General features: G+C 34.5%; 1 protein-coding gene across 7 annotated transcripts; it reads right to left on the bottom strand.

The window, feature by feature from the left end:
* Positions 1 to 1,618: 1,618 nt before the first annotated feature.
* LOC115971157 lies at positions 1,619 to 6,963 on the bottom strand. Of its 7 annotated transcripts, none has more exons than XM_031090888.1 (8): positions 6,420 to 6,925; positions 5,864 to 5,913; positions 5,423 to 5,612; positions 4,916 to 4,983; positions 2,955 to 4,623; positions 2,754 to 2,875; positions 2,443 to 2,617; positions 1,619 to 2,360 (listed from the first exon to the last, which is right to left on the bottom strand). In XM_031090888.1, the coding sequence occupies exons 3-8, from the start codon at positions 5,604 to 5,606 to the stop codon at positions 1,768 to 1,770; spliced, it is 2,811 nt and encodes a 936-aa protein (XP_030946748.1). In that variant the 5' UTR covers positions 5,607 to 5,612; positions 5,864 to 5,913; positions 6,420 to 6,925; the 3' UTR covers positions 1,619 to 1,767. The 7 variants fall into 7 exon arrangements, with proteins under 7 accessions (XP_030946748.1, XP_030946745.1, XP_030946747.1 ...); XM_031090885.1 differs by having other exon boundaries at positions 5,423 to 5,669; positions 5,864 to 5,894; XM_031090887.1 differs by having other exon boundaries at positions 5,864 to 5,894.
* Between the last annotated feature and the right edge of the window lie 9,569 nt (positions 6,964 to 16,532).

Here is a 16,532-nt window from a genome sequence, read left to right as displayed (position 1 = left end):
TTGGCACGTACATATTCTTTTTTTTTTTTTTTGCTAAAAGGCATGTTCATAATCTTAATTATACAAATCTTAATAATTTACATTTCTTTTCTTTTTAATAATATGCAATATAATTGAAATTGGTTCCTAAATATTAGACCACATAATAAGTATTGTAGAATTTGCCACAAAGATAATTTCTTATAAAATATTTCAAAATGAACTCATAGTGTATTTGCACATTGTGTGGAACATTGGCTAGTGAATAACAATTAACAAGAAAAATTGACGCAAGTACAAAAGAAATAGCTGCTTCAAAGAATTAAAATAAGGATGGCACAAATTAAAAAATCCTATCCTTACCTGGAAAGTCTTGATTGCAGGTTTATTTATAAGTTTGAGCTGTCTATCCAGTTCCATATCTTCTTCCTTAGATAATCTTCCCCATCCTTGGACCGCATCTGAATCTAAAAGCAAAGCAAATTTAACTAGCAGTGGAAAGATTGTGTTCTTGAAATATTTAGCAGCCACTGTCCTGAATCCAGCATCCATTTTTCCTTATTTTACAAAACTCAGCTAGTATTTGATAAGTATACAACCTACCAAAATAACCTACGAAAAAGTAATATATTATGTTTTCATTTTTATTTTTCTGAAGAAGCAAATTAAATTCATAGAAAAGAAAATGGCACATAGCTAGTATATGATAAGCATACAAGAGAAAACCCTTTAAAAAAGTACACAAGAGAAACCAAAAAAAAAAAAAAAAAGTTTCAGCTTCTAAAGCTTGAACTTTCCAAAAGAGATCCCAAAAAGGAAAGAAAGAAAATAAAACAACTAGACTAGCATCCAAGTGAACAAATAAGAGCATGAGACCATGCACTAGATGTTTCACTTAAAATTTTCCACATAAAGCAGTCCACCTACTCCTTGCTATGACCTATATTGGCTTGCAGGAAAGTCTCTGAGCAGAATTTGAAATAAAAGTGCTACCAAGTAATGAAACATCATGTTTAGAAAAAAAAATCAAAATACAAATCAATTTGAATCATTACAGAGGATTAATCCTGGTACAAAAAAAATCAAATATTAAAATAATAGACGGTTGATATTTTGAATGCTTAACTTAAAGTAGCATATGCCATCAAGACTAGCTTACTTATTGTACAGCTACACAACAGCTCTATCAAGAATTACCAGGAAATGTACTATTGCTATACAACTAATACACAGCAAAAGAAGTCCCTACGCATTTCTGCATTACACCTACTGTATGTATGAATGAAAAGTAAATATGTGGCAGATTTAGCATATCTACTGCAACTTCAATGATGAATTGTGAAAGCAAAATAAAGAATTGAAAGCAGATTGTTAAGAGTCCATAAAGAAAATACCATAATCACTTATAAGCAACCTCACTCAAAAGCTTAGAACACTTTTTTAACAATTAATGCATAAGTTTCTTTCCATACAAACAACAGTAAATTAAGACTTAAAAACTGATCATATCATAGCAATGTTTAGAACAGGTCAGAAGTCAGAACTTCTATGATCAGTATTAAAAAAATGGAAAAATTTTACATACTAGTATATTGATGAAAAGTATTACATCTCGTAACAATGCTTTTAGAGTACGAAAAAGGAAACGGTTGATGAAATCCCATCAGAACCCTATAATTGATAGATTTTGGAGATTGAGTGTAAACTATACAGTATACACAAAGCTTGAGCATACTCTCACCAAGCTGTGTAATCTCACTGATGTAATATGGACAAATATATGATGCTTCAAAGAACCAATTCAAATACAATTTCCACTAGTAATTCTTCTAAAACACCTTCTGCCGTTTCAATAGCAGTATCTTCATTTTCATTTCGGATATCCAACCATGTTCTAGACCTTGTGAGGTCTTGCTCAAAAATCTGATTCAATGTCTGCAGTGGTGATTGTGAGAGAAGATACCAATCAACACGTTTTATCACTTCATGAATAATAGTTTTACCTACTGGAACTGGTCCAATTATTGGTTTGATACATGACACCCAAGGGGAGCATCCAGAATTATACTGACAAATCTCTGCTAGGACTTCATTAATAAAGTCAAATAGGAGCATCCAATCACCACAAAATTGACTATCTGGCATCTTCAATTTGTCAAATAAGGATCGATCAAGCAGTTGATCTGATGAATGGCACTTCATTGACAATTCATCCCAATTCAAGCCAGAAGTTCCAAACAGTGCACTTATGTACTCAGAGAAGGATACATGCCCATCCTTAGCAGTATTTATATTGATTTTGGGGCCCAAAAGGGGACTATCTAGTGTAGCAGAATAGTGGTCTTCAGCATTAACTAGTAGTGCTTCAATGGGCAACTGAGCTGCAGAAGTTTAACTCAGTTATCTCAGATGCAGAATTAAGGAAGTAGAGAACTAATAACAATTCTTGATATGAAAGCCTACCAGGTTGACTTATGTTGCTTTCTATGAAATTCTGCTCAAGAACAGATACTGGACTAGGCTGCTCCACTTGATCTTTCAGGTTTTCAGAATCTTCCACTCTCTGCAGGCTTGAAGGACTAGACAAAGAAAATTCTCCTGGTACAAATTTTGGTGGTTGATTCTCAGAAGGTGAATGCTGAAAAAGGCCAAAGTTAATTAAGCACATTAATGAGGACTGAGAAGTGTAAAACAAAAGGCAACAAACTATAGGTGACAGATAGAAGCACTAGTAAGAAATTTAATGAGAAGGAAAATTACTAAGAGCAAATTACCTCTCTTGGGGACTCCAAAGATCCAATTTTCTCACAATCATTGGCTCTGTCAGTGCTTTGATTTGGGCCAGCCTGGTGTGTGCTTAGTGATTCAAAGGGCATCTCCAAAGCATTAGTTTCACCTGGTTATGGAGTATCATTAGCAGGTAAGAAGAGAGAATATATGACCAAATTCAAGGTAAAAAGTTAGCAGTATCATACCTGTAGGGCTCAAATCATCTTTAATTTTCATGCCAGAAAAATTATTCTCTGAGATATTTGGCTTTGTGTCAAAAATTTGCAATGGATCATTGGGCTTCTCAGTATCAGCAAATGATAGAGGTTCTATGTTTTGCTTTAATGAACTTAAGCATCTTTTGTTCTTTTCTTTTTGAAACTTGTACTTGTTCTTGTAGACCATTTGATGATTGCTATAGGGGGAAAAGCTCATATGTCTAGTAGCAAAACTGAGTTCCCAGTCCCTTCCAGGATTGAGTGTAGGCAGAAGACCATGCTCAGGGAAAGATGACATCCTCCCACAGGCTTTTGGCACCTGCTTTCTTAAAAGATCCACATCCTCATTTCCATTGTTTAATATCCCAGAGAGATGTTCCCACTCCATGGCAGATATGTCAGATTCATGTTGCATTGGATGGCCAACAATTGAAAAGTTTGAGTTTCTACAACCACTTCCACTGGTTGCAGCGGCTTCATGTCCACTACATTCACAGTCTTTAGCCTTTCCTATCTTGTTTGTTGTCTTGACGCCCAGAGAAGATTTCACCTTATGGCCAATATCAAGGTCAGTTCTTGGTGAATTACTTCCATCTATCTCTACACTTATCCCCCTATCACCAGCATCTGAGCCCTGGCAATCATAGGGATATTTTTCTAATTTACTATTGCTTGACATCCAGTGCTGCTCTTTTCTGTTAACACCCATAGCATCTTTCAACTTCCTCTTTATATGATCAAAGGAAAAAGGTGTAGGCCTATCACTCTGTTCTTTAACCCTCAAGTAATAAGAAGATTGCAAAGAAGAGTAGGGGGGGCTGAGTCTGTCTGAAGAATTTTGCAAGCTTCTTAGGCCAGACTTTAAGACTACTATTCTGTCTGAAGATTGAGGATCACCATTGCCTTTAGAAAGGTATTGATCGGAAGATTCCAACCTTTTGGGACAGGTAGGCTGTTCATGTTGTCTTGCAACACTTGTCTGGTATTCTGACAATTTGGCTCCAGAGAAAGATTTAGTCTGCTGTCCTTTTGCCTGAGAATTCCTTAAGTCTTGGATATGTTTTACTAACAGGGAATTTGGGTCTTGCAGAAGTTCTATGAATAATTCCTTATTCGAATTTAAAATCTCCAATGCACCCAACAATTGTTTAGACTGGTGGCCCACCCCATTTCTGCTGAGACATTTTCCATCTGTGAACTTCTGATTTCCAGTTTCCTCTGCCTCATTCATCTGCACTAGCTGGAGATTAATCTCCTTTAGCTGGTCATGCTCCACACAATTGATATTTTTACAACCACAAGATCTTCTATCTCTGGGGTGCACTTCTTTGAAGAAAACCTTTTTTGATGCTGATGGGTTATGCTTGTTTAAAGATCTATCCACAACATTCTGATGTGATGGTTGATGATGCTCATTATTCTCTGTATCTTTCCAGCCATGAACAGGCATTTGACATTGCCTGTGACAACTTTTGCTTGCCTTTCCATGATTTATTGTTAATTCATCAACAAGTTTAGGATTAGATTGTGAATGGTTCACTTTATCAGTGGCAATTTTCTTATTTGAATGCTGCTCGGAGGGTATCTCTTCTTCCATAAGTCTCTTTAAACTTGCCTTATCAGTATTAATAGTCTGAGTTTCGCTGTCTTTACTATCCTGGATAAATTAAAAGTTGCTAATCAGCATCTATACTTTCTTGCACTCAATCATAAGAAAATCTGATTTTACAAAATCAAAATGTAAGAAGAGGAAAAAACAGGACTAGTAAGTTTATTTTAACAGAAGCCTAATTAAATACTCACTCCAACATTCTTTAATAAATAAAAACTAACAATATCGAAATTTTCTTAACTCTTTACTTCTTGTTGCCTTGAGAAAATTGGAACAAATGGTTAAACAGAAATATTTGAAAGGTTTGATAAAAAAATAGTAGGTTGCTGGAACTTACATCAACGGCTTGGCACTTCTCATTAAATTTGGTATGCGTGTCAAGCTTGCTCCTTAAATTCACATCGCCTGCAGATAAATATTAAAATTTGATGATTTGATGATTTCAAAAGGAAATGTAACACCAAAATGATAGAGTTACTTAAAAGATGCACAGAAAATTCAACGAATACTTCTCCTATACATTTCAGCATTTTTTTTTTCTCTCACTAGCAGCATGTTGCAAAATGACCAATTAAAAAGAGAAATGTCCTCCAGTAATTATTCCATCTATTCCTCAATACTGGAAAATATTAATACAGTTCTTCCTGATTATTGAACGCAGTATGTAAGTGACTAGAAAACAATTCATATATGCTTGCTTGGGTTGTTGTGAAGAAGTTAGATATGATATGCTACTTGTAGGAAAAAATAACACATATATAATTTTCATATGATGCCCCATGGTAAAACACAAAAACTTATACATCAAATTATTCTTTGTACAATTTGATGAAAGAATTCTTACCGATTTGATGACGGCTCAAATGCCTCCTATTTGATAGCAGCTTCCTCTTGGAATGACCTTGGCGAAATTCAAAGAGTCTATATAAACCCCATTTATACATGCATCCTGAATGATTTTTTTCACATACCACTGGCACAGGGCTCTTTGGTGATTTCCTTGCCATATGATTGGGAGTGAATGACATGCTTAGCTGTGATGCGTTTTTTCGTCCAATTACATACCAAAGTGTTATGATGGCATCAAATCTCTAGAATGAAAAGCAATAATGAGAAACTAGAGGATCGCCTAAAGAGCATACCAATTGTCTCTACAAAATAGTTTATCCAAAATAGATAGGCACAAAGAGGTATGCGAGCTCTTAAACAAACACAAACACACACACACACACTCTTGTATGTATACCTAATTCTTTAACAACAAAAAAATATAAAGGAGACTTACAATGTGATAATATTAAAGAATAGGTTGGCCTCTGCAAACGACAAACATTTCTGTTGAGCAAATTTTGAAAGTGGTACCAAACACATGAAAACAAGGGAGAGTAGTGGACATGATATTCAAAATCTTAAATTGTAAGCTACTTCAATACCCAATAAGATTTCTTCAACTTATAAATTACAAGAAACCCAAAAAACAAAGACAAAGACAAAACAAAACAAAAAACAACAATAATTAATAAATGTGTTTGCCTGTCTCTTATCCGAACACATCATGATTTCTTTTTTATTGAAGTGAGCCTAAAGTTTCCAAAAAAGAAGAAAAAAGAAAAAGAAAAATTAGAATATCTTTCTATGAAATATTCCAACCTTAAAATTAAACATCTTGAACAATTTCTTTGGTTTTTAACAAAATTTTAGTGTTTTGTCATTTGTGTAAGCCATGCCAAGTATCCCAGGTACCACTATCATTATATTGTACCTAAAAGTAAAAAAGATACAAGCTTGAGTGCTGTGAAAACAAGACCACTATAGTGAGAGAGAGAGTGTGAGTGAGTTACCTCGTGTAATAAAAAACCTCTATTTTGATTTTTGAGGTTGAGCAAAGGTTAATGCTTGGGACTGAAAACACAGAAAATGAAGAAAAATAAAGTGACCCTTTTAGTCAGAGTAAAAATCCCAAGAGTTTAATCTTCTGTACGTCCATAATCTTCAGGAACCAAGTGACAAAAGCAGAGTATATAAAACGCTCAACCAAGAAAGAACAAGAATATGAAGAGGCCTAGGAGTTAAAAATGGAAGAGATATAGAGAGAGAGAGAGTGAGAAAGGAAGAAAACTTAGAAAAGTAAGGCAAGAGAAGCCCAACAAATGAAAAACAAAAAGAGAGAGAGAGAATACGAGTGTGATGTGATAAGGAGTTATTGTGACATTGACCAGTGAATTACAAAGCAATGACTACTATTGGAAAAGCTTTCAACACAAAGGAAAGTCTCTTTGATTCCCCATTTCTCTCTATCTCTCTCTCTCTCAGACACACACACAGACTCTCTCTCTCTCTTACAGCAATTCTCACCTTCCTTTCCTGCATGTCCAAGTCCAACTCTTATCATCTGTGTTCGTTTTGGTGTTTGACAGTTGGAACCGTGTCGTTTAGTTGCTTACACTTTTTTTTGATAAAAGAAACATGATAGGCCTATGTCCATTTTGTTTTCATTTCACCAATGTCGTTTTTAAGTGTGATATAAGATTTTTCCTTTTCTAGGATTTTGCAGAAACGTTGTCGTCTTAGGTAATCCAAATTCCAAAACGGGTTAGAATGAATTAACACCTTAAAGCCTGTATCGTTTTGAAAAGAACATTTGTCCTTACACTAGATTTTTGACAAACTTCAAATTTGCCTTTTTTTGAATTTTCAATTTTCAATGTGAGTTAAAAACCAAAAAAAAAAAAAATAGGTGCAGTGGTAATTTACCATATTTATGACTCTACTGGTTTCTAGTCTGTAATTTGGACCCATGTTTGAACCTAATAATTAATGCTCAATTCAAAAATGGGCCATTGACAATGCTAGTCACCGTCACAATTTTGGGTAATAAATTCATTCACAATTCTGTGTTTATGGGACAATGATGATTTCTCATCATTTTTCAGAAGATGGATGGTATTGCTTTCAGGTTAAGTTGTAATCAAAATTAATGATGAATTCCCATCAAAAAAAAAAAAAATTAATGATGAATTAATGACTTCTAGTACCATATACAAATATTGAGCTGTTTCAGTGGGGAAATCCAAGGATATATAGTTAAGGAAAATAATTGGGTTCAGCCAGAACTGATGGCTATAATGAATACAACAATGATGATGACCTCTTATAGAACGAGTGATTTGATAGGTGAGAACAATTAACACGATTAGTTTGAAAAGATTAGTTAGAAAATTTTGAAAATCATAAATCCATGCCTTTTATGTGTTATAATAGTTAAACTGTTAAAACGATCTTCTTTCAATCACAATCTTGCACTGTAGGGTCTAAAGTTTTGGAAAATGGCCGACTGCAAATATGAAAAAATATAACTAATACAATATTTTTTTTCTTAGGACCAGGGAGGTGGGGCCTTCTTGGGTCAATCCTTGTGCACGCCAAAGTGTAATGATCACTCTACAATAATCAATAACAATTTACCATTTAAAATTTGTTATAAATATATTATAAAAATATTCTAAACATAATATTTCTCGTCAAGGACGGAGGGAGACTTGGACTAGGCCATTGCCCCCCTAATTTTTTTTTTAATTAATATATACATAGTCACTAATTTTAGTAATTTTGTTCTATAAAATTACACTTTGCCCCCCTTAATATTATCATTGATTCTTTTAGGAGTACTAGAGAGCCACAAAATTTTCTATAACATTTTTACAAACTGTTTTGGTAGTAAACTTTTATTGGTTTGCATATGAGCTCATCACTTACATCGCATTTTTACTTACTAATAACCACTTACTACATTAATAATTTGTAAAAAAAAAGTTTGTAATTCTAGCATTTTTCTCCTTTTAAATGCCAAATCTAAAATCTAAAGCAAAATAAACAAGCCCAAAAAAATTATTCAACAACAAAAATTACCAATATTAAAGCTAATTTTATCTAAAACAAACAACTTGACCCTTTAAAAAATTTTAAACAAAATAATTTTGTCCATATCTGGATGCACACATAAAAAACACACAAAAAAATACTCATTAGCTGTTAAGCAATTGACCTAAAAGCTAGAGCTATCACACACAACTAACAATAAAATTGTCCCATAACTTTGAGTTCTGGCTCCATCCGTATTTCTTGTTATTAAAGTTAATGGTATCATGGTAAGCAGTTTATTGTGTCGTGTTGGGAAATGAAGCAATTTGTAAACAGTAGATCTAAAAGCTGAACTGGGCTCTTTTTTGCATCTAGACTCGACTGCTCCCTTCCCTCTACTTCGATCTTTTTGCAGGTCTCTTGGTTTTTGTAGTTCTTTCCTTCAATAAAGAGGCATTATTCAGAAATAAATCAAACAATGCATCTAAATTCTAATTGTTTTGGAAATTCCACTTGCTTTTGTGCGAGCACCGAATTAACAAAATATGCGATGATGAACTGTGATTTTAATTAGGAAATTTCTCTTAAATCTCCATCATATGAAGTCGTGAATAAATATATTTATGATTCATATAAGAACATCATTTCTGCTTGAATAAAAAAATTTCTAGCATTTTTTTTCTCTAAACTCCAAGCAATTTCTATATGAGGAGGAGCCAAAGGTACTAAGGCTCTTATCTATTCTGTCTATTAATGCACTCTAGTACTTAGTACATTACTGGTCTTTAATTTGAGGCTTAGATGAGACCATGTAAGAGAATTGAGGTTGTGAATGGTATTGTATTGTATGTCGCTATTTTTCAACAAAAATTTATCAATATGACGATTACGTTGATGATGGACATGGACAGTCGCAAAACACAGTACTCACACAGCGCATATTGTACAAATTGAAAACAATGTAACAGAGGAACAGGAATATTGACCGACATGTTCTATTAGGATGGACTTAAATGAAATATTTATTTCTCCTTTTAAGTGGAGGCTTATTTATTTGCATTAGAACATATTTAGTGCCTGTTTAGATTAGGATTAAAAATAAAAATTATTTTACTATTCAGCTTACTTTTACTTATATTTATGGTCTTACTGCACTTTTTTGCACTATTTATGGGCTCCACTGTACTATTTCAACTAACTTTTACCTTTATTTACGGTACTTTCAGCAATAATTTTTCAGTTTCAGCAAAATAAGCGGTATTCAAACATATCCTTAATAAATTCATAAGTCCTTCCGCGAAATAGACTAATGATTTGATACTTTTAGATCAAATTTGTGTGCGTGTGGATAGTTGGGGTGGAGAGTTGAATTATGGATATCTCGTTTGAAACATTATAAAGTGCCGGTTAAGTGACAAGGTTCTGTTAAATCAATTTAATTAAAAAACTAGATTGTTTAAGCATATAATCAGGTCAAATTTACTCAAATCCAGTGGGTTCTTTATGCCTTGTTCAACCCAAATTGATTCTTTAAAACAATTCAAGTTTTTTAATGTACTCCAAATCATTTACCTATATAATTTTAAGAGTGTTTATATATATATATATATATATAGTTTGTTAATTTGGTCTTTTGAAAAAACGAAAAATGTCGTGTGAAGGAAAGAACTCAATGAATACATTAAAACATCTTCCATGATTAATTTGCAAATATTTTCATAATTTTATCTCTTAGTTTGTATAGATTTTTTTTTTTGTCTTCATAATATTCTTCTTTAACTGGATTATTCTTACTTCCATTTGTATTTACTTTCTACAAAATTACCCTCCCTAAAAGTGCGGTTAGCAAACTACTCATCAAAATAATTTTTCTTACTTCCATTTGTATTTACTTTCTACAAAATTTTTTTTCTTTAGAGAGTTTCAACCTATGATGTCCACTCCTAATAATAACTCTTTATTATTAGACCAAGAAACTAATCAATTTTTAGTGTAGGCAGGGGGATTGAACCCTAGATTTCTTATATAACCATAAAAAAATTTACCAGTTGAGCTAACTGTAAATCCATTACTTTCTACAAAATTAACCTCCCTAAAAGTGTGGCTAGCAAACTACTCATCAAAATAATTCAATACTGACAAAGTTCCATCTATATTATAATATGCTGAATAGCGCAATGACGAGCGGAAGTAAATTTTTGTAGCAGAAAAATCATGTGTGAAAGATTCTCCTCCACATATCACATGGTCGAACCCCATTTCCGTTGCTTTTTTGCTTCAAGTTTGGCTTATACTTTTGGATGGTTTTGGTATTGAATCATCTTGGTACAAGCAAAGATAAGTGTTTTTTTTTTTTTTGGGGGGGGGGGGGGGGGGTTGGGGTTGTGATTTTGTCCACTGCTACTATGCAAAACTCTATCCTCACTAATGGCTGCATCAAAACTCACTTTGACAAAAGGGGGTGCGAGGGTCTTTGCTAGGAACTACTTTTTTTTGTTCCTAAGAACAATAATTAACAAATAAATAATCTTCAAAATATCAACTAAATAATCACATATCGTATAAATTATAATTTACCATAAAATTAGAGAACAATGAGAGATATTACTTTGATGATGCTTCAAAGTAGTCTCATAACATTAGAAGCAAATTACTGTAAATTCATATATATTTTTAGATGGCAAGATTGAGGAGTGGACCAAGTCACTATCTTGAGATGATACACGCATCTACGGGGTTTTCAGTGTAGTAGACTAAACATTTGCGTGCCACTACCAAGATACAATAGTCTAGCCACCTTCGTTGATTATCCTTACAAGCTTATACTGCTTGTAAGATATGAAACTCTTAATAGTACTTTCTTTACCCATAAATATAGCATAGTAGGGATATATATTTTCCATTAAAACAAGAGGAAAAACTCCATGCAAGTGTTTTAGAAATATGTTGTTGCATGTAAAAATGACAAAACAAAATTAGAGGTGTATATGAAATCAATAATTTCCCTTATTAAAAGGTCAAAACTTTTGAGAGTAAACGTTTTATTAGGAAATGTATTTGGTGAAATCATATAATATATAATAAAAGTTGGGCTTAGACGCCGTGGTTGCGCCAAGTGGCTTTACCAAATTGCAGATTTTTTTTTTTAGATTTTTAGATTTAAAAAATATATATAATTTTTCTTCTCCTATAATCCCTAAGTTGATAAAAATCTTAATTTGATTACAATCCAAATTCTTCATCTTATCCATGTAATCCTTATTTTTTTACCTGTAGAATGTATTACTAATAAAAGTCTAATCAATATTGTAGAATTTTTTTCATATTTAAATGATAAGACACGTATTAAAAATAAAATAAATAAATAAATAAATAAAATAAAAAACCTTAGAAACATGGATAAGATAACTAATTTACTTAGAATTTACTTAGATTAGGATAGTATAACCATTAGTATTTTATTTAAAATTTAAAATTATAGATAAAAAATAATTTTAGAAAAAATTACATACTTTTTTTTTTTTTTTGATAAACACATTTTTTAACAATATATAATTGAAGTTATATGAACAAAAAGCCTCCACGTTGAAGAAATTGATATGAACAAAAATTTGTGTCGTGTGATGAGAGGAAATAGCAAAATCTAAACTAACATCTGTTGAGGACCATTTTTGAGGCCCATGTGGCATTACTTCATTAGCAACCCATGTCACATCAACATATTATTGATTTTTTGGGTAAATATATTTAAAACCCAAAATAAGCTCATATCTCATTCAACTACATGGATTGGGCTCATATGGCCCACGAGATCCTTACTTCAAGAGGCAGATTCATGGTCCACATTTCCTCTTCGTCAATTGGGATCATAACCCCACGACATCATCAACATCAACATATGGATTGGGTTTAAGCAATGAATTAAAACTCATGGCCCATATTACCTCTTTTACACTCATGGCAAGCGGCTTCTTCAATAAGAGCCCATATTTACACAAAATAACAACAAAACTCGAGGTATGTCATCTCATCTTCAGCTTATGACCCAAGCTCATAAGTCTCTTTGGGGAAACTTTGGGAGTCGTGGTTTGGAGGGCCAAGAGATATGTTCAGTAAAGCTCCAACAATTTAAAGTTGATAAAAGAAACATGTTGCTTGGTGTGTCTTCTCCAACTCCCTAAACTCTGACGAGTTCGTGTATAACGAGTAACATATGGTAAACATCTCTTATCACATAGCACTTTAAATGATAAAATTCTCCATTGCACTTTTCCTAAAACTTAATATTCATCATGTGACAAATACTCAATATCTCCAGCCATCTAACTGCTGGGTAACTATTCATTCAATCCTCAGTTGTTGCTATACAAATTTAGAAATTCCATTATATTATTCTACATAAATCTCATTACTTCTTTCAGCTAAAATCCAACTTAAACACATGACCTAATCTAATTGGCTATCTTTAATCTCCAACTATATACAAAATATTCATGATATCTCTAATACCCAGCTGCTGTCTGCCACAATCAGACCATATATGTCTTTGCCAGCTGCTAAAGCAGAGCATTAAATATTCTTCTTGCTCACCAAGATTATGTCACAACACAATGAGACCTTGACTAAATCTCTAAAGCTTCCTTAGCCTTCAACCAATCCTTCTATTACTTGTTAGAAATGTGCTGTAATGGAACCTTGGACCAAAAACACAAACACCTGAAAGGAAACATTTCCAGCTGAACCCCACCAGTGCATTCAACACTTGACACCTAACTGGAAGTGATATCATCAGTCATTTAATGCTGAAATCCCAGCAACCAACTACTATACCCAAAATAGCAAGATACCCTTAAAAGAGATTGTTGAGGATCATTTGTGAGAATCCAAGTAGAAAGAAGAAAGCCCAACGACAAGGGTAGCAAAGAATTGGCAAACAAATGGCAAAATCATTAGGCCCAAGCAACAGGAATAATGGATCATAGGCCAATGAAATAAACAAATGGGCCTTGAAGAGGCAAGTAGGCTTAAAGAAGCCCCGAAAGAGAGAAATAGCATACCCATAGGCAGTATATGATGTAAAAAAGTGAGAAAGGGTCACCGCAAGCCCAAAGTGATGCAAACAAAGAAAGTAAGGGGTTAATGGCAGGCCCATGAACCCCAAGGATGAGAATAAGGTAATTAGGCCAGAGAAGTCTAATAAAGTTAGTAAAAATCCATGGGAATGTAGAGTTAGTAAAAGGACCAAGGAAGCCCAAAAAAAGCAAGTGGGCCAAGGATGCCCAAGAGGAAGACAAAAGGGACACAAGAGCCCATAAGTAAGAAAACCAATGGTCATACCAAACCAATGGCCATACCAAGCCACTAGGGGAAAAAGTAAACGGCTGGCCTAAAGAGGCCCAGCAGGATCGAGTCATTACAACATGAGTGACAGAGTAATATGGCAGGAAATGAGGGTAATCAAGAAATAGGTCGAAAGAAATGTAAGACCTAGTATCAAATAAAGCCTAGCTCCTCAGGGGAGCGGGAAATCAAAAAGTAGCTCACATAAAAGGTCAAAAGGAACAGACGACAAGCTATGCAGACAAGCCTCCAGGCCATGGCAAGCGAATGACCAGCAAGCAGATTTTGGACACACATGGAAGGGAGACACGCGCAAGGTCTAGGCACCACCAGCCTGTACTCAGCCAATACAGGGCATGGTGAGGTCGTGGGTTAGAGATTCAAAGGGCATGGTTTGGTGGTGGGGAGAGGGAAAAATCTATTTTTAAGGTTTCGGCTCAAGTTCTTTCGGGGAAGTGTCTTGTTGGGATGACTTACTACTCAAAAGAAGTAAGCTGAGTTGGAACCACTGGGTGCATGCCATGAAGGATAGGGAGAGAGAATGAACTCAGACCGTAGCAAGAAAGGGTGCTACAGTAAACAAACAAACAAAATACCCTTTTTTTTTTTTTTTGGGTGATGAGGGGTGGCACACAGACGAACCAGTGGTGGTCGGCTAGTACACCTAGACCAAACAAAGGAGGTTAAGGGCTAAAACAATAAAATTCGGTCACGGCAGGCACTATAAAGAGCAAATCTTGCCATGAACAGAAAACGGAGTAACAACGGGAACCATAACTAAGAAATAGGAATTCGAAAAGAGATCCCAGAAAATAGAAAAGAAACGAGTGGGAGGAAAAGAGAGAAAACAACTAGAAAGAAAATAGAGGGAGAATTAGAATGGTAGGCATGCACCGGTAGATTGATTCCCCCTCTCCCTCACGAAATCCTGCTCTCTGTTAAAAAACCAAAAGGAACCCTTGTGTATCAACCATTCAGGTCCGTTTCCCTCAGGGTAGTTAATCTCCACGGCAGGATTTTCTTGAGAGATTAATTGCGTTGAGAAGGAACGTTCTTTCCTCTCTGGTTTTGCTTCTGCAGACTAGATTTAAGTTGATTTCTTCATCTTCTGATTAACCCATACATATTACTATTTGCTCCCTTTTATTCTTTTCTTTTTTGTAAAAGTGATTATTATTACTGTGATTGTATTTGGGGATCATTTGGTCATTTCCTACTAAGTAGTCAGATATTTTATTTTTTGTTATTATGTCTGTCTGCCACAATTTATCTGAAACAGTTCTGCCTGCCGCAAGCATGTTCCTGACAAACCAGACATAGTTTTGCGCACAAGCCGAACCAAATTGAGTTGCAGTTGGACCGGTCCCAACTCCCTTATCCAGAAAACTTGGGCCTAAGTGCAGCAGGAAGCAGCCCAACACTACTAGCACAGCCCACCACTTTACAGAGATCTTACATTGTTTCAGCTAAATCCAGGAAATGACCTCCCCAGCGGTCAGAAATCACCCATCTGACCTCATTGGCTTCTACCCAAAGCAAACAGCTATCTTATGACAGCTGTCTCATGATAGTTGTCACAGCTTTTCCTGACAGCTGGGACAGTTTTTTCATCATAGTTATCACAGCTTTTCCTGACAGCTGGGACAGCCTTTTTCAGAACAGCTGTGACAGCTGACCCAACAGCCTGAACATTACTGATTTTTTCACATTTGGCTAAAACCAAAACCAACTATTGAAACTATCTTTCTCTTGCTAAAATACCTTCCTTTTTTGTTGCTCTTTCCCCAGCAGCTCTTACCCGAAACAACAAGAATGCCTTAAAGCTAAACATACATTTTTTGGCCAAATCTTAAGATGGATTCTCTAAAGATTTATTACTATTTGAGACAGATTTTGGCTGATATTATTTGCTAAAATACATCTTTAAACTCAGTTAAATGGAACCCTTCATCAACACCTAAAAGGGGACACCAATGGAGGAGAACTCTCGAAAAAACTTCTCTATTCTCTCTCCCTCTAAGGATCTTCTTAAGCTCTTAATGAAGTTCTAAGCTTCTGAGTTTTTTAGTTTCTAAATTAGGAAGTAAACTCTTCAGCTCTTAGCTCATAAATGCCATTCATAAGCCTTCATACAATCCCAATAGAAAATCCCAGCAACATTGCTAAACACACTACAATACTATTACTCTCTTACACTCATTATCCCACTCTCCATATTCTGAAAATATATATATCTTATTGCCCATATTTCTAAACATCTCTTTCTTCACCTCTCTTACACAATCTTATACACACTTACTACACCATTACGTATAACACACCACAACTCTTCTAAACTCCACTCTCATTCTCTCTCACTCTGAAATTTTATTGTTTTGCTACCCATAAACACATCTCAATACTCTTCTACATCTATCTTACTGCTCCTATCTCCAAATACCTAAACACATCTCCATACTCTTCTCTTACAAAATCTTTCCTCTTGGAAAGCAATCTCTACAACTTTTCCAGCGGTTATAATCTCATATTTTTACTGTCTTTAACCTCCACATCTCTCATACTTCCATATATCATACATATCACAAATACTACATCCCACAAAATATCTATATCTTTTACCATTTCTACACTTCTCAAGAGATATCAAACACTCATACTAAAAGCCCTTCTTGTGGAAGGCATGAACTTCTACTACTAAAGCCCTTCTCCTAGAAGGTATCAAGATCTCATATCAAAACCCTTCTCTTAGAAGG

This window comes from Quercus lobata, chromosome 12 (assembly GCF_001633185.2).
Source record: "Quercus lobata isolate SW786 chromosome 12, ValleyOak3.0 Primary Assembly, whole genome shotgun sequence".
Lineage (NCBI taxonomy): Eukaryota > Viridiplantae > Streptophyta > Magnoliopsida > Fagales > Fagaceae > Quercus > Quercus lobata.
This window is presented reverse-complemented; position numbering and strand designations above follow the sequence as displayed.

Excerpts from the sequence above, each read along its gene's own strand:
- LOC115971157 (XM_031090883.1), bottom strand. Across the intron at positions 4,624-4,915 it reads AGAAGTGCCAAGCCGTTGAT|GATAGTAAAGACAGCGAAAC; the intron begins GTAAGTTCCAGC and ends TAATTTATCCAG. Across the intron at positions 2,618-2,753 it reads CTTTGGAGTCCCCAAGAGAG|CATTCACCTTCTGAGAATCA; the intron begins GTAATTTGCTCT and ends GGCCTTTTTCAG.